The 20,744-nt window shown below is 37.3% G+C and overlaps 1 protein-coding gene across 3 annotated transcripts in view; it reads left to right on the forward strand.

Moving 5' to 3' along the window:
- The window catches only part of GLRA3 (glycine receptor alpha 3), a 157,003-nt gene that overhangs the window by 116,163 nt on the left and 20,096 nt on the right, over positions 1-20,744 (forward strand). For all 3 annotated transcript variants that reach the window (XM_084758360.1, XM_084758361.1, XM_084758362.1), the window contains exons 6-7: positions 4,566-4,703; positions 9,962-10,176. In XM_084758360.1, the coding sequence (XP_084614486.1) occupies positions 4,566-4,703; positions 9,962-10,176 (353 nt within the window). The remainder of the gene's footprint in view (positions 1-4,565; positions 4,704-9,961; positions 10,177-20,744) is intronic.

The following is a 20,744-nucleotide window of genomic DNA, read 5'->3' on the forward strand; positions in this document are numbered from 1 at the left end:
GAGATAATAAAAATAAAATTAAATAATACAAAAACTAGCTGGGTGTGGTAGCACACACCTTTAATCCCAGCACTCGGGAGGCAGAGGCAGGCGGACTGCTGTGAGTTTGAGGCCAGCCTGGTCTACCAAATGAGTCCAGGACCACCAAGATAACATAGAAAAACCCCGTCTTAAAAAAAACAACAACATACAAACAAACAAACAAAAAACCCTAATACATCAGAATAAGTATAAAAAAAAAAAAAACAAAAGCCAGAAGGCACATGAAACAGATATAAATGCAGAATTCTCTCATACAATCACTCAGGAATCCCGTATGGACACTAAACTGGAAGCTGTTCACACCCTGCTTCCGTCTGCCTCCCTGTGGTGTCATTGCTTACCTGCCATGGGGGTGTGGCCCTGCCGAGGGCCATATAAAAGGACAAACCTCCATGTGACGCCCTCTCTCTTACCCCTCTTAGTCTTCTCATTCCTTCTCTGTCTCTGTCTCTCTGGGGTACCCCTACCCCCTTTTCTTCTCCCCCCATGCTCATTTAATAAACCTCTCTACAACATAATGTCTGGCATCTGGTACCTTCTTATACCTTTATTACCTTACATCTTACTGCCTTTAACTTTTAAATATAAAAGAAGCCATAATACGTATGTAAAGGACGTGTGTGTGTGTGTGTGTGTGTGTGTGTGTGTGTGTGTGTGATGTAAAAGAAACTGAAAAACAACAACAACAACAACAACAACAACATCCCTGATATTATATTATGAAACAAGAAGCAGTCAATGATTCCCTGAGTTATTTTCTGTTGGATGTGTACATTTGCAAGTGGTTATCACTTGGATATAGCTTCTGGGTTAAGGATGGGGTCATGTGCTTACTTCTCCTTTCAGCTTTAAGACCCTATCTGGTGCAGATTCTGCAGGCCCTTGCATGCTGCCTCGTTCTCTGTGGGTTCATATGTGCCTCTATCATGTTAACTTAGGGGCCTTGTTTCCTTGGTGCCCTCCACCCCCTAGGGACCTTACTTTCTTTCCACTTCCCCTTCTGCACGTTTCTCTGAGCCCTGAGGGGAGGGATTTGATGGACATTCCATTTAGAGCTGAGTATTCCAAGGTCTCTCACTTGCTGCATAATATCTAGCTATGGCCCTTTATCTGTTACCAGAGGAAGCTTCTCTAATGATGGCCGAGGAAGGCACTCGCCTATAAGTATAGCTGGATGTTTTATTGGAGTCATCTTTTTGCTGTGTTCTTTTAGTAGAACAGTATAGTATTTAGTTTTACCCTAAGCCCCTGGGCTATCAAGTCTCAGTTTCATGGTCACTCAAGGAGCTTGGCAGGAAATAATCTCTCCAAACAACTAATTTTGGCTTGAAATTTCAGAATCTATGATTCACAGGAACTATTACCAGCTTCCCTCACCATGGTGCATCCATATTGTGAATACTTTTTTAAATGGACTGCCAAATACCTAGAGAAAATAATTATCATTCTACTTTTTAAGTATAAATGATGCGCATTTCCACAAAAGAAGAAAAAGCCTGATTCACTTTGTACCTTAGTCAATTAGTGCTGTTTTTTGGAAGAAGCTATATACTGCAGTATGCAGATGGGCGCTTATACAGGCTCCCCACTTTGCCACAGCTCACAAGGATCAAACTGTAGTAAATTAGTACTTGTTACTAATTCAAATATCAAGGATACTTTTGAAAAAGTGCATTGCATTTACCACAGATATTTACTACTTCACCAAACACAGGCATAATTAAATGGGAACAGCATTCATTACTGAGGGACAGGGCACTTAGAAACACAGTAACTTCCAGCACAGCCCGGTGCCTCTGCCTGTATTTATGTTACAGCTTTACCCACCAGTGCTTCATCATCGGAGAAGATATTAGAGCAATGAAAAATACAAATGCCGTGTCATTATGAGCATGCAGGATTTGGGCCTTGTGACTTTCATGAAAGGATGAGGCTACTGTCATGTTACGAAGCACTACTTTGTGGTGTCACTTTGTTTCTCTAAAGAATGTTTCTGTTACTTATAGATATTTTTTAAAAGTTGGATGTTTAACTCAGAACTTAACCCAGCACAAGCATGTATTAATTTGTGTATCCATTTCATATGATTCTTTATGCAAACTGAATCTAGATAAAAAGAGTTATTACTAATTTCTATGTAAATCTTGGGATTAACTAGTTTCTTTCAACCACATTTACTTTTCATTTTTCCTGAAGTTCTTCACTTTCTATTGTGTTTGTCATTTGGGTGGCAGTCATGTGTTGTTTTCAAGGTTTCAGTCAAGTGGGGCACAATGCCTTACCTATACCTGCTGATGAGGAAGAATTGAGAAATCCTTTTGCAGGTTTCACCATAGTCATCAAATGAAATATATTGTCAAGTTTGGTCATCTTTGTTCTTTATGTAAATTAATTTTTTATGGTAAGATTATTATACAATTCAAGACAATTAAATTTACCATCTTGCTCTCATTACCCAATCTGTTTTTCTTAATATTTCTAAGCTTTTATAAAGATTTGTCAGCCAAAAGAAAAGAATATTAAAACACATTGAACCCTATGGAGGAGAATGTATTGCTTGAAGGTTTATTGAGGCAATAAGTTTCCCTAAATGCCCATTAAATTACCTAGAATAAAGGAAATGGTCCTAGGACATGTCCTTCTCATTATTTAACCGTCTACTTTCAAGCTTAAGTATCCTGTGAACTATAAATAAGTGGACAATAATATGGTTTTAGGATCTCCACTTATAGATCCCTTGATAGGAATAGTTTCTCACCACAATAATAAATTATGTGTGCTCCTACAAAATGGATGAGAGAAAACTTAAAACCTGACTTCCATAAATTTCAGACAGCTAGTTTCTTTTTATAGAAGATTTTACAAAAACTTTATCATGTCAAAACTGAATGAGGTTTGGCTTCTCTTTTCATTAATCTGTCTAAATTGTTATAAAAAATGTCAAATATTTTGTCTTCTGTGATTTTTTGTTTGGATTATAAAATGCATGCTTTACTTGGCAGCAGATAAAATTGGTGTTTATTTTACTGTCTTTAGATCATTTAGAAATATACATTTGTGTTGTCTTAAAGAATAGTGTTATCTATAATGCACACTTTAAAGGACTATGAGTAAAAGTGAAGAACTCTTTTATTACCCACCCAATTGTTCTTAATTTGGGGTTTTACTGAAAGATATTCTAATATAAATAAACCAACCATCCCTTCTAGAGCAATGGTTCTCAACTTGTGGGTTGAATATCATATTTAAGTTATGATTCATAACAGTGGCAAAACCACACTTATGAAGCAGCAAGGAAAATAAGTCTATCATTGGAGGTCACCACAACATGAGGAACTGCATTACAGGGTCACAGCATTAGGAAGGCTAAGAACCATGGTCCAGAGAATAATCTTGTAATGACACATCTACTTTTGAACCCAAATCTTGACATGTCACTTTCAACTTGGAATACCATACAAACTCTGCCAAATATTTCTTGACCCGTAATGAGCCAGGACATTAATGGAGCCTGTGAAAACCTCTTAGCTGAGTCGCAGTCCATCTAAGAGGTTTGAATACTGACATTACTGTCATGTAATTGCCCAGAGAGTGCACACTACTAAGTATGCTCAATTGCCTGTACAGTTAGATCAGATTCCACTCTGGTGGATTCTGAGAGAGAGTGGAGAATGAAGGGGTCCTCTCTTAACCACTGCCTAATCTAGTCACAAGATCTGTGCCAAATCACTGCATGAAAATGTGTCACAAACATCCCTGTTCGCAGCTCCATAGATCTGAATAATTTACTAATTTACCCAATTGACTTAATCCATGGGTCATATCCTGTTTCCTTTCTCTTTTTAACTCTATGGAATTCACTGATAGGGTGATAACATTCAAGTAGAGTCCTCCACTGCAATAACACTGCAGCATAATTTTTCATTCAGCTGGGAAAAAAAAGATTAAATTCTGCTTATATTAAGCCCCTCCAAAGAGGAATACGATAGTTAAACTTAATACAAGCTGCTGACTTACTTCAAAATTCACTTGTTAGGGCGACGCTGAACTCATTACCACTGTGTCAAACTAATGCATGCATACTTTTTAATCAACTCTACCAAATAGAACAAGCTTGCATTTTAAGATCATTTTGTCAGTGTTGGGACTTGGGACACTGAGGCAGATAAAAGAAGCTGAGATGATTAAAGCAAGGGAGGCATGAGGCATTAGTATTTTCCCCAGAGGTATTTGTACTTTACTTCATTTTCTAACCAGTGGCTGTTTGGCTGAATTAATCCAAGAGCTTCCCATCCCCAAGAAAGGCTAAGCACTACCTTCCATGTTGTGTTCCTATGACCTCACCTCATTGTTTTTCATTACCGCTGCCAGACCTTTTTGATAAAGAATCTGACAGAGCACTGCTCAGTTCACACCTATGGGTCACACTGATCTTCTCACTCGGCGTGACTATACTGGCAAGCTTTTCTCCTGCTTGAATGTCTTCCTCCAGCTATAACCGTCTCTTGTAACCTTTTGTCTAGTTGGGTACACAATGAACGATCTCGTTTTTGAGTGGCAAGATGAGGCACCAGTACAAGTGGCTGAAGGACTAACTTTGCCTCAGTTCCTGTTGAAAGAAGAGAAAGATCTGCGATACTGCACTAAGCACTACAACACAGGTAGGCACTGAGTATTTTTCTCTATGCTTTTGATTTTTGATCTTATGATATACAAGATTAGTACAATTGTAAAGTGTTGATTTTTAGCTGTTTTTACCTTGGGGAGTATAAAAATGAATAATTTCAAAGTACATGAGTGCTTTTATTCATTGTATCTTGGCATATTTGATTTGTATGCTACCAAAGAAACGCTTGATGTTCAGTTATACTTGAAAATTCTTTATGGAACAACACATATATGGGTAAAATGATGCTTATAAACATGTTTCTTTATTTTTATTGCAAAGTAATTGAACTATTTTTGGAAGTAATCACTACTATGCTAACAGAGGACTTGAATAATGACATCATTTGCCATATTTCATGTATTCTAAAACATGATTCTATTTTACCTATCTTCTGCTTACTTTAATATTTTTATTAATTTCTATTTTAAGTTACTTCTTGGACTGGTAGAAGAACTTTGTGTCTAAAGTAGATATCATATTTAACTAACCCAAAGATTAAGAAACTCAGTCTGTTGTTCTTACCCTTATGAAATCTATTCACTTCTCTTAACTGTTGTGGGATATTCCGATAAATCGACTCCAACAAAAAAAAATGTCATTTAACTGCCCACAATTCAAGCTTCCCCATGACGAGATGCCTGTATGACCTGATGCTAGCATGCTAACACCAGCGGTTACTCTTACCACTTCATTACAGGAAAGGATGACTCATCTTGGCTTCAGCATTTTCCAGAACTGTGAGCTCAGTTTTCATCCCATAAAGTCCCCAGTCTCTCTTATCTCTTTAACTAACTTGTAATATTGATTTTTAATTACCATATTCAACTTAGAGATGAAGGTGTTATCTAATTTTCAGGAAGTGCAAAGTTAATATCCAAGCATAAAATTAAAGAAGAGACAATTCAATGGTAGTGCCCTTGCTCACTTTTCTTTTCTTTTTCTTTCTTTCCCTTTTTTTGTTGTTGTTGTTGTTATTGTTGTTGTGTTTTCAAGACATGTTTTCTCTGTGTAGCCTTAGTTGTCCTGGACTGACATGGTAGACAAGCTGGCCTCGAACTCACAGAGATCTGCCTGCTCTGTCTCCCTGAGTGCTGGGATTACAAGCTTGTGCCACCGTGCCTAGCCTTGCTCACTTTTCTAAGGATGGAAAATAGATAATTTCTTTTAGTAAATGTTGAGAAGAACTCTAGAGGTGGTATATAGTAGTGCATTAGTTTCTTAGAACTGTTACCACAGACTATCATAAACTTGATAGTTTAAAACACAGCTCTAGACACTATGGATCAAAAATCAGGTATGAGCAAAATTATGTTTACTGTCAAGGCTCCAAAGAAAATGTATTCCCTGTTATTTTCTCATTTTCCTATTTCTAACAACTCTTAGTATTTCTTTACTTAGAGACACATCACTTTAGTGTCTGTGTCCTTAGTCACATGCTGTCCTCTGCATGTATCTGTGTCACAGTAGTCAAATAACCCTCATCCTATAAGGACATCAGTGATACTGGAAAAGGGTCTCATTAATACAGATAAAGAATTCATGTTAACTTTGTGTCTTCAATTCAATTATTTCTAAATAAAGTAAAATTCACAGAGTTATCAAGGACATGAAATTTAGACCCATTCAACACAGAACAATTGTTGTCTTTGTAGACATCATCTGGGGGAGAATTTTGATGATACAAGTTCAAGAGACCCATTGTAGCAGGAAGTGCATTTGCATACCCTTATATTACAGTTCACACTCATAAGCGCTTACTTTAAGCAATCAGCTGAGTAGCAGTTTTCTAGAAGACATAGTTGTCTAATCTTTATATAATACAGAAGACAAAAATATGCACAAGCCTCACGGTTCAAAACCATATAGAAATATCTGGAAGGATCTTCATTCACATATGTGACTAATTTGCCGCATACCTTAATCTCTCTTTGATATAATTCCCCCAACATGAAAGATTCCTACTTTAATTGTTTTTTAATGTATATTCATATACTGCATAATTCCCTCTGGATATTAAAGAAAAATCATTTAAAAACTCCACAGTTATTCTGCTTCTGGGTTAACTCACTCATTATGATCATTTCTAGCTCAATCCATTTATCCACAAATTTCGGGATTTCCTTGTTTTTAATAGCTGAATAGTATTCCATAGTGTATATGTACCACAGTTTCTTTATCCATTCTTCTATTGAGGGACACTTAGGCTGTTTCCATGTTCTGGCTATTATGAATAAGGCTGCTATGAACATGGTTGAGCAAATTTTCTTGCTGTGTGCTGGAGCATCTTCTGGGTATATTCCAAGGAGTAGAATAGCTGGGTCTTGAGGAAGCCCTATTCCCATTTTTCTGAGATAGCACCAGATAGATTTCCAAAGTGGTTGTACTAGTTTGCATTCTCACCAGCAATGAAGGAGTGTTCCTCTCTCCCCACATCCTCGCCAGCATGTGGTGTCGCTTGAATTTTTGATCTTAGCCATCCTGATGGGTGTAAGATGGAATCTCAGCGTTGTTTTGATTTGCATTTCCCTGATGATTAAGGAGGTTGAGCATTTCTTTAAGTGTTTCTCAGCCATTTGATATTCCTCTGTTGAGAATTCTCTGTTTAGTTCCATGCCCCATTTCTTGATTGGGTTATTTGGTTTGGTGGTATTTAATTTCTTGAGTTCTTTATATATTTTGGATATTAGACCTTTGTCAGATGTGGGGTATATACTCACTTATATCTGCATATTAGCCCAAGGGGCATGTCCCACGAAAGCCTTCACTTACCAGGAAACTGAGACAGAGGAGAGGACATTCTAGTGGGACGCTAGATGAGAGAATCATGGGAGAAAGGCAAAGTAGAAGGACCCAGAGGGTCCTAGAAGCCTACAAGTAGAACATTATGATAGGAAGATTTGGGCCCAGGGGTCCCGCTCAAACTAAGGCACCAGCCAAGGACAATACAGGCGGTAAACCTTAAGCCCCTACCCAGATCTAGACAATGGACAGAACACTCTCCACAGTAGAGTGGAGAGTGGGATATGACTTTCTCACATACTCTGGTGCCTCACCTTTGACCATGTCCCCTGGACGGGGAGACCTGGTGGCAATCAGAGGAAGGACAGCAAGTTACTAAGAAGAGACTTGATACCCTATGATCATATAGAGGGGGAGGTAATCCCCCTCAGGAACAGTCATAGGGGAGGGGAATAAGGGGAAATTGGGAGGGAGGGAAGAATGGGAGGATACAAGGGATGGGATAACCATTGAGATGTAACAAGAATAAATTAATAAAGGAGAAAAAAATGTAAAAAAAAAATGAAAAAAAATGAAAACTCCACAGTTATATATGTCCAAATTTCCAAGGAAATTAAATTACTAGTTACTAGTTATTAGTTCTTTAATATACAGATGACTTACATATTTGGGTGTGGTGGCACGTGTTTTTAATTCCAAAACTTGGTAGGCAAAGGCAAGATGATCCACGTGGGTTTAAGGCCGGCCTGGTTTAAAAAAGCAAATCCCTGGGCCAGTCAGCAGTCAGGTCTACATAGTGAAAGTTTATATAAAAAACAAACAAGCAAACAAGCACACACAAACAACAACAGCAACACAAAACCTAAACTGCACAAATCTAAAAGTTTACTTCAGGGTTAATTGTTCTCTTTTTTCATCTAAAACCTTCCTACTTTGCTTCCCTTTACTTATTATTCTTGTCTTGTTATGCATAAATGATAAGTTTGATTCAACTTTCAAAGTTTTCTCTTCACAACCACATTAAAAAACATATATGTACACAAACACAGAAATAGTTTACATATCTGAACATATACATTTATATGTGCATTTAAGTACAAGAAATAATATTTGCATATGTGTATGAATCATTTTCCAATTTAGTTGTATTTATAAAACAATTTTAAAATAAGTACACATTGAAAGCTTGCACTTTTTTTGAGGATCATATGGAACCTAGAGAACTTACACAAAGGGTAAGTAACTCACTTATGATTTTGTGATGCGGTTACTTAAATAGACTAACATTGAAATAATAATACTTCAAGTAAACTGATCTACTTAATTTAAAATTTTATGTCTGATATTGCCTTAAAAATCTAAATATACTCACATATTGCAGGAATCTTTAATCGTTCCATTGATAAATTCACAGAAGGATCGTGTCTGGCTTGCTCATGGTTCTGGTTGCTATATATTAAGAAGCGGACCCACTGCCCTCAGAGTTTGCAGGCTACTATTGAGATTCCAAAGTTCTGATATTACTTCTATTCTCCTCCAGAGACTGTGCCATTGCCTTCTTTCTATCATCACCTGTGAGCTCATTACATTAATAGGACTCTGCACTGGAGAGTCTCCTTGCCATGCACTATCAGGTTTTCTAGTCATGCACTTTGACACCTTCCTCCCACGCCATTTCAAAGAATGATGCTTAAAGAGCCTGTTAGCTGTCTGACATCATCTTATTCAAAATAATGCACAATAAAATCAAGACTGAAATGGCTTAGAGGACCATTTCGGTGAAGGATGGATAAGAAAGAAGTCGAGATTAAGTGCATAGAATTAGAACCAGGGGATAAATAGAAATATTAAGATGCTATTGACCTCTATTTGCAGCAACAGAGGTATGTAACAGAGGCACAAAGGCGTGCATTTAAACAATGAATATGACTTGGTTTTTTTGATGTGTTTTAAAATGAGCTTAAAAATTATTAATGCCAATAATACATGTTTACTTTTGTAGTATTGTTTTTAAAACCATGTCTTCATTTGCATTTACCTCTTAGTACTTAAAGGGAATGTAAACGTTTCTGAAACAAACAACCCCTGAGTAAATAAGCATATGAAAGCTCCAGAAAGACATAGTATAGATAACCTTTACACATTAAAAATGTATTGTTCTACCCATCTCAGAGCAAGCATTAGAAACTGAAAACAGAGATCTTTGACAAGTATGAAAAGCTATTTGAACACAAAAACAGAATTACATACTGTTTCTTGGAAGAGTTCACACCCTGTCACAATGCTTTCAGATGCAAACTGAAAGAGAGAGAGAGAGAGAGAGAGAGAGAGAGAGAGAGAGAGAGAGAGAGAGAGAGAGAGAGCAAAATCCAATTTGACTATATGGCTTAATGTTCCTTCAATTTAGTTGAAATCCCTACAGTAAAATTATCATGAAAATGAAGCCATATTTGATGGCATAACAGAACCTGACTTCCATTTAATTATTGTGTTTATTTTATAAACAACTAGGAAAGTTTACATGCATAGAAGTTCGATTCCATCTTGAGCGGCAAATGGGCTACTACTTGATCCAGATGTACATCCCCAGTCTTCTGATTGTCATTCTGTCTTGGGTCTCATTCTGGATTAACATGGATGCAGCCCCAGCTAGGGTGGCTTTGGGCATCACCACTGTGCTCACTATGACTACACAGAGTTCTGGATCTCGGGCTTCCTTACCAAAGGTAAGCATCCTGAGGGGACATGCATAGGATGCACGCATAAAAATGTGGTTGTCGGATTGGCCAAAATTTGTTCAGTGTATTTACTATTCATTATTGATTTTTAAAGCACTAACCTTTTCAAAATGAAGGTATAGATGAAAGAAAATATTCTGTAAATCAGTGATGCCTGCTACTCACATAGTGTCTAATGATTTCTTATTATTTAAACATCAACAATCATTATAGGCACGATGGGATTTTTTTGTATTTAGGTTTTTTCTTTCTTTCTTTTTTTTTTAATTTAATCACTTTGCAGCCTGATATCAGTCCCTCCCCCCGTTCCCCCAAGTCCCACCCTCTCCTTCTCAAAGAATTGGGGGAGAGCTGGCACCTCAGGTAGCAGCAGGACTAAGTACACTTTCTCCCACTGAGACCAGACAAGGCAGCCTAGCTAAGGGAAAGAAATCCAATTACAGGGACCAGAGTCAGAGAGAGCCACTACTCCTATTACTAGGGGGTCCTCATGACGACCATGCTGCACAACTGTTCTATATGTGTAGGGATCTAGGTCCAGCCCAGGTATAATCTAGTTGGTGGTTCAGTCTGTCTGAGCAGCCATGGGCCCAGGTTAGTTGACTCTGTAGGTCTTCTTGCGATGTCCTTGACACCTCCAGCTCCTCAATCCTTCCTCCCACTCTTACACAAAACTCCCAGAACTCAGCCTATCATTTAGCTATGAATGTTTGCATTTGTCTCCATCAGCTGCTGGATGAAACTTCTCAGAAGTATCTATAGATTTAAATTTTTAAAATACATTGACAAATTATTTAAATGATCTACATGGTCATCTTAACTGCTAGCATAATACACAAATATGTTCACATAGATACACACAGATAAACTTTTCATATTATTTTCCTAGCATATGCATAGAACATAAGCTGAAACACTAGTAGCTCTATGCATTTGTAATGTATTACCAAAATTGGTTCCAGAAAAACATTATAGTAATTACTGGCCATCAAGAACTGTGTCAGATTTCCATAGTAATAAGGCCTGGTTTCCATTATCTTCTGTCCCTGTCTTCCAGCTCCTAGGAAGCTGTAGGTCAATAGGCAAAAGTGCTTATCTAATTTTATAATTTGAATGTAGTCTAATCATCCAGAATTTATAAAATCTTAAAAAGCTTCATTATCTCTCTTAATAAGACGTACCAAGATAAGTAAGAAGTTTTGTTTATCTACTGAGCCAAATGGAAATAGAAAATTATTCTCTTCTTATATGAATATTTCTAAGAAGTGTCTATTACCTGAAAAACTCTCCCCTTAGGGGTTTCTATGAATGATTTCTAGTTTAGTTTATTAAGTAAAAATATATGAGTAAATAAATTTTCATCACAAGGTAGTTTATCATCGAAAATGTTACAAAAGACAGAATTTGGTGTTGAACAAAGTTCACTTTTCTCATTAAGAATTAATGATGTCTTTTAAAATAATATCTCCATTTAACACTTTAATTATACCTTTTAAATAGTCCAAATAATTTTGTTTTTATGATATTCTCCATGTGAAAATTATAAAATTGTTTATTTGTTTCACCTGATTTTCAATGATTATGAGTTTGTGTATGAATGTCCTAAGATGTCTGGGTGATAGTAGAAACTTCCTGGTCAAGTTGGAAACAAAACTTATCTCTATCTTATTCCTGAGCTATCTGGAAATAACTTATTTGAGTTGTAAGTTATCAAATAGAAAAATACAGAATATGCTTTATTTTAGAAGTTAATGGGTTTTATGGGGCACAGAAGAGCAGTAGTCAGGATACAGAGTGAGGCAGGACTAGGAAAGTTAAAAGTTATGAGAAGAAAAGTCAGAAATAAAGAAATCAATGGGTTAAGAAAAAAATGGAATATAAGTTTATACAAAAAGGAAAGCCTTTCTGACTATAAACAATACCCAGTATAAACAACATCCATTAATATACTGTAACTGGATCAGATTATTCAAAAGAAGAGATTATCTCTTTGAAATTTGAATTTTGATTTGGGGAGCAGGATTGTCTGTTTTTTGTTTGTTTGATGGCCAGGGAAGCAGATTCTGAAAGTCACCTAAAAGTAGCAATTTCCATCTGCTGTTTGAAGTCTCAAAGAGCTCACAAAAGTCAACCTTGGCACTGTGACATCCACCATTTTCCCACTGACACGTTCTAGGAAGTAGAAAACAAATTCATTTTAGGAATTACAATAATAACAATTTATTAAATAACAGGAAAAACAAAGCATCATTAACTTAAGATAATTGTTTGGTGTTTTGCATAGGCTGTATGCTAGTACATATCCAATAGTATTAAAAAAAAGCTGGGAAGTTAATCAAGATTCAAAAGAAAGAATCTTAGAAAATATTTAGGCAGTTCCTTCAGATTCCCCTTCATTATGATCAATTGATTGGCCTTTGCAATGCTGTGCTAAGTCAAATACTTCATAGCCCAAAGCAAGAACACACACGTGGCACATTCCTGAGAATTTGGAACTATTTTGCATTTTGGCAGTGCCCAAAGCAATTGGTCGGAAGAGATGTCATATGCATTCTACTGAGAACAAAGGTCCAAGATAGTTTACATTGATAAAAGCTTCCTTGCACCATGGGATTATTGAAAATGAACAAAACAAAAAATGGTAATGATTATGGGGTCTAGGCACGGACAGCATCATAGTCATTTGTAATAATTACATTTGTCAACAATGGTAGGATAACCTAAAGAAATTATTAAGATGAGTCATCATTCTTATTCTGCATGAAGATGAGAAAAGAGGCGTAGATAGAACTCTAAGTGGGAAGACCCCACAGACACTTGGTATAGTTCACTGTCCATGGTGGTCCGCCAGCTGCAGGAGAAAGGGGAATAATGAGATTTAGGAAGTAGACATGTTTGACATTATGGAAAGTAGAGGTGAAATAAGCTGAGCTTATGAAAAGGACATTGTAGAGCCAAGGAAAGGCAGAGGTTAAGGGTGGTACTCAGGGGTGCGACTGGCAAGTCATCTCCAACACAGGATGAATGAGGAGAGAGTGCTCTAAAGCTCTGTTTCATGTTGAGACATCCGTAAAGCTGACACATGAAACTGTCAAAGCCGGAGAGTTCCAGGCCTTCTGACCCTGAAACCTTGGCCTCCTACTTTTAAGAATGAAAAGGGGACATGGTGAAAGATTACAGGTGAATTTTTTTCAAGTACAAGTAAAGGCCCAGAAATAAGAAAAACAATAATAACAACAAAACAAAAGCAGTCTGTGATTGATCCTCTTTCTCCAGCTGAAAACTGTGCCTAGCTCTTCAAATTTTTGTTCTTTCTTCTTTTTTTACCCTGGGTCCATTGCCAGCCATATACAAAATAGGTCTATTTGCTTAAATGCAAAAGTCATTTACCCAAAGACTTTCTCTCCTATTCAAATCACAACATTGCATCACCAGTTTTGAAATGTGGAAGAGCAGTCATTTTTAACAGGAATAGGTTTGAGTCAGGAGTGGAAGAAACATTGGTCCTAGCCATTTGTGTTTTTAAATTAATATCTAGTTCACATATCAACATCTAAAATGTCTGTTTTCTAAAGACTCAGAGTAAGCTTTAGGTACATTTCTGCCACACACTTGCATCCATCACAGCATAGGCTCGGCAAGAGTAAGAAAATATCTGGGTTGAAAGTTCATCCAAACTCTATCTCTTAAGACAAAGTACTTGGCCCAAGATTCTTGGCCCAATGTTGTCTCATCCTGATTTAATTACAATTAGTCTACATAACAAATAACACCAAAATCTGAGAGTCTTGTGAAAAACAACTTTTTTCCTTGCACGTGCACTTGGGAACTTTTACCTTTGTCTCTTCTGGGCTTGCCTGAGATTGACTGAAAGTGGTCTTGGGTTTAGACTGGAGTGGTTTGGTTTGCTCTGATGTCTCATCGTGTGTCAACTGTGGTGACCAGCCATATGCCTGAACCCCTCCAGTGGGAGTGCACGAGTACTAGAAAGCAAGCAGACAGAAAAAAATAAACCATTTGTTCAAAGTGGACATATAATTCATTACAGTTCTCATCCCACAAATCATACCAAGTCCCATGGCCAACCCCAAAATCAGTAGAATGGGGAGGGTATCCCATGCTCAAGGAAGCTTTGAGGGGAAAAAGAAGGGAAGGCATGGTTACAAGCAAGTAATGCTACCTAGGAAAACTGCGTGTCTTTTCTTAGACTACACTCTAGTGCATTCTTATATATTTTGAAAAAGAGTATAGAAGGGAGAAGAGATGTCGAGAGAGAAGAACGAAAACTCTCAGGGAGATGCGATGTGAATTTCTCCCACTCTGTCCCTACTACTGGAACTATCTTATTTACAAAAAGCTGCTAAACACAAAAGGACAACGAACACTTGAAAGTCTAAATAATTGAATTTTTCACAGAGGCCCAGAAGTCTCTAGCTGACACAGATTTCAAATTCTAGACATATTTAAAGTTTGGGGACAGGAACTTGAGCCTACTATTTCAGCTACTTTCCTTTTTTGTTTTTTGTTTTTTTGTTTTGTTTTGGTGTTGGTTTGTTGGTTTGTTTGTTTTTGTTTTGTTTTTGCTCAATCTGCTCGAAAAACCCACCAGAAGTAGCCTTATGAGCTGACAAAGCATCATTCACACATTTCCATCCTCAGAACCCAATGTTGTATATGTGTGTCTACTGAGACTCTCATGCGCATTTGAGCAGCATGGGCTTTTAGTTTATTTACTCAATACTTTGTTTTAAAAAGCGAAAAAACGATTCCATTTTCACTCTTTTTGTTGTAGCCTGAAAATTCGGTTGAATTACATTTTACTTCTGCTTCTGTTTTTCTCTCTAGAATACCACAAAGTTAATGAAAATGAATTTAAATCTTGTATTTATCTCCTGTATAGTATAAAGAAAACAGTGGTTCTTGGAAAATATAAAAGTCGTTTCACCACCAATTATAAAAGCAACTATATAACTAATATAAACTGAAAATGAACCATTATATGTTTTAAATACTTAGATTATATTGGCATACAGATTTGGGGGGGTGTTGTTTTAACTGAAAGAATAAAATATAAAAATAGGAAAGAGTTATACTTATGTTTTAAGAAATTAATTAGCAAGGACACACTCTTAATGGTCTAAAAATACTTTGCTCTGAGATCCTTGCATGTGTTATACAGAAAGCTAACTGCAGGAAGAGGTAAAAATGAGAAAGCTGGAGCAAATTGGCATAGTCAACCTGGGTCAGACTTGGGGAGTCTAATGTCAGATAGTTTACTCCCAATGTATAGATTCAAAAACGAAAAACTTCCAGGTGTAATGCAATATCTGATGCACAAGAAGTGTAATTACATTGAAACTCAATTCAGGGTATGTGTCGTTTCCCAGGAGATGGTTCCTAGAGATGGGCTACCTATTCTAGCTCAGGGGCCTGAGATTATAGCCTGATCTCAGTCATGCAGATAGCATAGAGGTCATGTGGGCTGTTAGTCATCTCTTGCCCTGGTTGTTAGAGCTTATATGGCCTGGCCCAACGGGACAACACAGACCACCAGGCTGTTAGCCAATTCCAATTCTCAGCTTTCTGGGTAGAAGAGCAGGTTTTTCATCTTTCCCATTGAAAAAGCAATCCTCTTTGCTTATCATTCCTGGTCTCTCGGGAGACCTATGGGCTCAAAGACCTTCCTCATTGCTCCCAACATGTAGCAATATAAATGGGCCGAGGGCAGCATGCAGTAATCAGGCTTTCTTATTATTTTAGCAGAAGAACGCTACTCATCCAGCAGAGTTTTGTCCTTACTGCTTAAATTAAAAAAAAAAAAATACTTCAGCTAGTAAATTTAGAAGAAATATAACACTCGTGAGTTCATTTTTGCTTTAATATTGTATTTTAAACAGAATTTTATGATAGACCATTTGAATGTAAACAATAATCTCAATTATTTACATTTTTACTCTGATAATATTAATATCCCATACATGCTAATTTTGTAAAAAAAAAAAGTAAAAAAGAAAAATGCACATAAAATAAAAGGATCATCTATATATTAGAACCATATATATGAACTTCCTAAAGGATAAAAAGGCATGTACAACTATACGTCTATTGAAACAAAGACCTTGCTTCAAAATTCAGTGCTTAAACGGCCTTAATAGGTGCCCTCTGTTTCCATGATTCTACTTTGAAGTCATAAATATCGCTCTGAGACACCTGAGAAAAGGAATTAGGAGGAAAGATGCTCACAGTAAGCAGACAGCTGCACAGTGCAAAATCTCCAGCACACAAAGACCGGGGCAAGAAGTCACACGCTTAATTTCACTTCAGAGGAATAGGTCAAGAGTTATTATATTATGCATGCCCAGAAGTCTAATGGCATCCTTTCTAGAAACACCTCTGGTGACATCTAGGTTTATTTAACATTTTCATGAAAATGTTTTAAGAAACTAGTCACACACTCTAGAAGATATGAAAGTCAAGCTCAGGTAACGGAGGCTGTTATCAGAGGTAGCTGTGACCTTCGCAATCCTTGGTCTTTCCCTGGTGGAAGGGCGACTCTAGTCTTTCACCAGAAATGATGTGACTCAGGATGGGGGCATCTCTGCTGCATTTTATTTACAAGGTAAAAACCTTTATGCACCGTGGTACTTACTAAAGGTCTGTGCTTAATCAAAGTGAGTGCAGACTCAGTGCAACTGCTGTGAGTCACCCTCCAGGGCAATGGGTCAAAAATCTCAGGATGTCAACAGGGTGTGTGGGCCACACCTTTATCCCAGAACTCCAGGAGGCAGATGCAGGCAGGTCTTTGTGAGTTTGTGGCCAGCCTGGTCTACAGAGTGAGTGCCAGGACAGCCAAGGCTACACAGAGAAACCCTGTCTCGAAAAAGCAAAAACAAAACAAAACAACAACAAAACCCAAAAAGTCCCAGGCTATCAATGTTCTAAATATCTCTCATTGGCATCACTGCCTACTGCTCTCCTTTTGTGTTGCTAATACCAACTCAATTTGCTTTATCTTATGACTTTAAAGCACTGTTTATTCTTTCCCTTTGTTGTAATTACTTTACCTCTGACACTAGATAACATTGGAATGTACCTTAGGGTAATATTACTCTTATAACAAAATGTAAACATCTTATGGAGGATCTCATATCATAATGAATAAACTAAAAGATTAAGTAAAATTCATAGAGGTCAGCAGTAAAATCCCCAGCAAACAAAGCAACACACAAAGATTCAGGATGTTTTAGGAAACATATTTGTCTGTGCGCCCGAGCCACTTGCTTATTCCACAGTCAAACTTATCCATCATTGTTCACTTGACATTTGTGGAATTGGGGACATCTGCAAAGATGGATTGCCATTACAGGAAGAACAAATTACCTTACCCAAAGGCATACACTGCACTGTTCTGTAATGCATATTTCTTTTTTAAGAAAAGCAAATTTAGATTGAAGAAATATCGACAAAACAATTGTTCTTAAATGACTCATGGAAATTTGCCTTATAGATGTCTTCTGAGGCTTACACTGGGTTCTGTTTTAGTATATATCTTTGTTGTTGTTGTTGTTGTTGTTGCTGTTGGTGATGGTGGTGGTGGTTGGTTGGTTGGTTGGTTGGTTGGTTGGTTGGTTGGTTGGTTGGTTTTGTCTTGTTTTGTTTTTTTAGACAAGGCTTCCCTGTGTAGCCCTGGCTGTCCTGGAACTCACTCTGTAGACCAGACTGACCTCAAACTCAGAGATCCACCTGTCTCAATCTCCCAAGTAGCGGAACTAAAGTCATGTGCCACCATCACCTGGCCAATTTCCTATTCTTAAATTTAAGTTTTTAAATTCATTTAAACTTTTATTTGTAAAAAATAACTAATGGACATTAGTATGGGTAATAATTAGCAAGCCAGATGCAACAAATCTTTACCTATTAACACTTTGTGTCTATGGCTGTAGGATAGGAATTTACTGACCTCATTGTCATTCTTTTGACCATCTTAATAGACTACAGTAAAGGCCTGTGTCTTGGTATACCACTTAACCTTATCATACGGTTCCATATCCATAATTTAATTCCCACAATGTGCTTGTCAGTCAACAAAAACCTAAAACCGCTCTTGAGTGGTCTTATAAAAATCTTGCACAGGGGTACTGCACTTAGGAACTATTTTACAGAGATAGCCACAACCAATCTATCGCTCCTGATCAGAGAGTACAATTGAAATGATATCAGGACTACATCCACAAATGACTGATCGATTGGAAGAAGGATGAGCACTCTAGAAAAGTGATCAGGTGCCTTCTTTCTCTCTCTCCCTCTGTCTCTACTTTCTTCTCTTTCTCTTTTTCCTCCCCTTCTTCTCTCCCATCCTCTCTCCCCATCTCTTATTCTTATCTTCTATTTCCTATCCACCCTTTTTGAAACTATATGGCTCAAACAAAGCCATTCCACAGGTGAAATAGTGTGTAGCCTTTCTGCCTTTATCCTCTGTCTCTAGACAGATGTGTTCTTTAGATTAAGAAGCACTCCATAGCAGGATTGCTGTGACTCTAGTGTTTTACCTCCTTACAAATGACTTACTATGTGTTACCTGACAGTGTGGCCTTAGAAACCATGGCTACATTTCAGGCACTCCTCTGCTTTCTGCCACCATAACTCATATGTTCCTCCTTGAAGGCAGTGTGTTTGGCAATCCAATGACGCTTCTATTACAACTATTATCTTACACTATTCAAAAATATCATAACTCCTGAACTAGTGGAGATTCTTCCATTTGTTCCAGAATTAAAAAGAAAAAAAAAGAAAAAATCCCTCTCTCTGACTCCCTCTGTCTCTAGCACAATGCTGGGCCTCTTGGTCTGGGTTTCTCCCACCAGGTACCAAAAAATCTTGGCAGTTTTTGTTTTTGTCTTGTTTTATGTTGAGTTTGACTCTGAATGGTTCTGGTTGTTGAACTTTAACCAAAATGACCCATGCCCCCTCAAGCCTTGCCATTAATCACCCAAAGTGACAACCACAAGTGCCCTGTATTTCTTCCAACACTGTGCCACAAGAAAGAATTATAATGACAGCACTTCCCCAGAACCATGTTTCAACAAAAGTGGGCAGAGCACATGTCATTTCAAGCCAGCGAGACTTTGATGTTGTCTATTAACTATATTGTATTATGTAGGGAATCTTATCAAGCCAACTTCTACTTCATTGTGTTTTATTATTATTAAAGTGAAAATCATAGAGAAATTTGTACTTAGGCAAGCTCCCCAAATATGACTTCTCCCCAAGCCAAAGGTGACTTGGTTCTGTCTATAATATCCAAATTCATCAATAATGACAACATCAGTCACATACATTTATATCTTATTTGTAATACAAGTTTTCTCCACTTTCTAATTATAACATTAAGCAGGATAAGAAATACATAGCATTGCTGAAATTTAGACATAAGTCTACAGGATATATAAACTTTTATAATATTTTTCTTAATTCTTTGAGAACTTCATACAATGTTCTTGATCAAATTCACCCCTTCATTCATTACTTTAACTACTCCCACATCTACCCCAATTTCCTTACCCCATCCATCTTCATGTCTGATTTTTCATTTATTTTTTGAAATTATAATATAATTGCATTATTTCCCCGTGTTACTCTTCTTCACATCGCTCCGTTCCTTTCCTCTCTCCAAAGCCTCCTCTAACCTTGCTCTCTTTCAAGGTCTTCAACCTTCCACAAATGACTACAGGAAACTAAAGAATGTTGAGAGTAGAATAAATAGTTTCCACACCATTTTTTTTTTCAGCAACCCACTGAATCCAGTTCGTTCTGCCCACATACTGTCGGGTGTGGGATCATTCACTGAAGTGTGGTCAACCTACCAGTAACCATCAATTTAATGAAAACTGACTCTCTCTTCCCTGTAACTTGTCAACCATTCATAGTGCCACAATTAGGGTGGAGGTTCATGAATCATTCTCCCCACACTAGAATGCTGACTGGCTTGATTTTACGCAGGCAACCACAGTTATCACGTCATGCAGTGTAGTGGTCATGTCATATTCAGAAAATATTGTTTCATTATGGTGCTCCCAGACTTTTGGCTCTTACAGTCTCTTGGGTTCATCTTCTGAAATTGTTCCTCAGCCTTGGGATGGGGGACTGGTGAGATCGATGTCTCATTTATGGCTAAACACTCCACTGACTTCTTTTCTGCATATTAACCATAAACCTACTTTTTGAATGGACTTGAATGAGCTATAAACTTTTTAAAACAAGCCTTAGAGTAAGTTGTCTCTGCATACTAAATGTGAGGTATACAGCTAGCAATACCTCCCTAGATTAACTCAGTATACAATGGTTATATGAATCCTGACTGGATCCAAATGCTTGCTATATTTTATATAATCAGGGGACTCTTTACTGTATTTGAAGGCTAAAATGTTTCTCTGATTTTAACCATTTAGCTTCTCTTGATCAAAAGATATCTTGTTTCTTTCTAGTAAATGCCTGGATCCTGTCTGTCTCCTTTCTCACAGTCTGGTAAAGAGGGAACAGTCTAGGTTTAAGATCAA

The sequence above is a fragment of the Acomys minous genome (assembly GCF_964271855.1).
Source record: "Acomys minous genome assembly, chromosome: 15".
NCBI lineage: Eukaryota > Metazoa > Chordata > Mammalia > Rodentia > Muridae > Acomys > Acomys minous.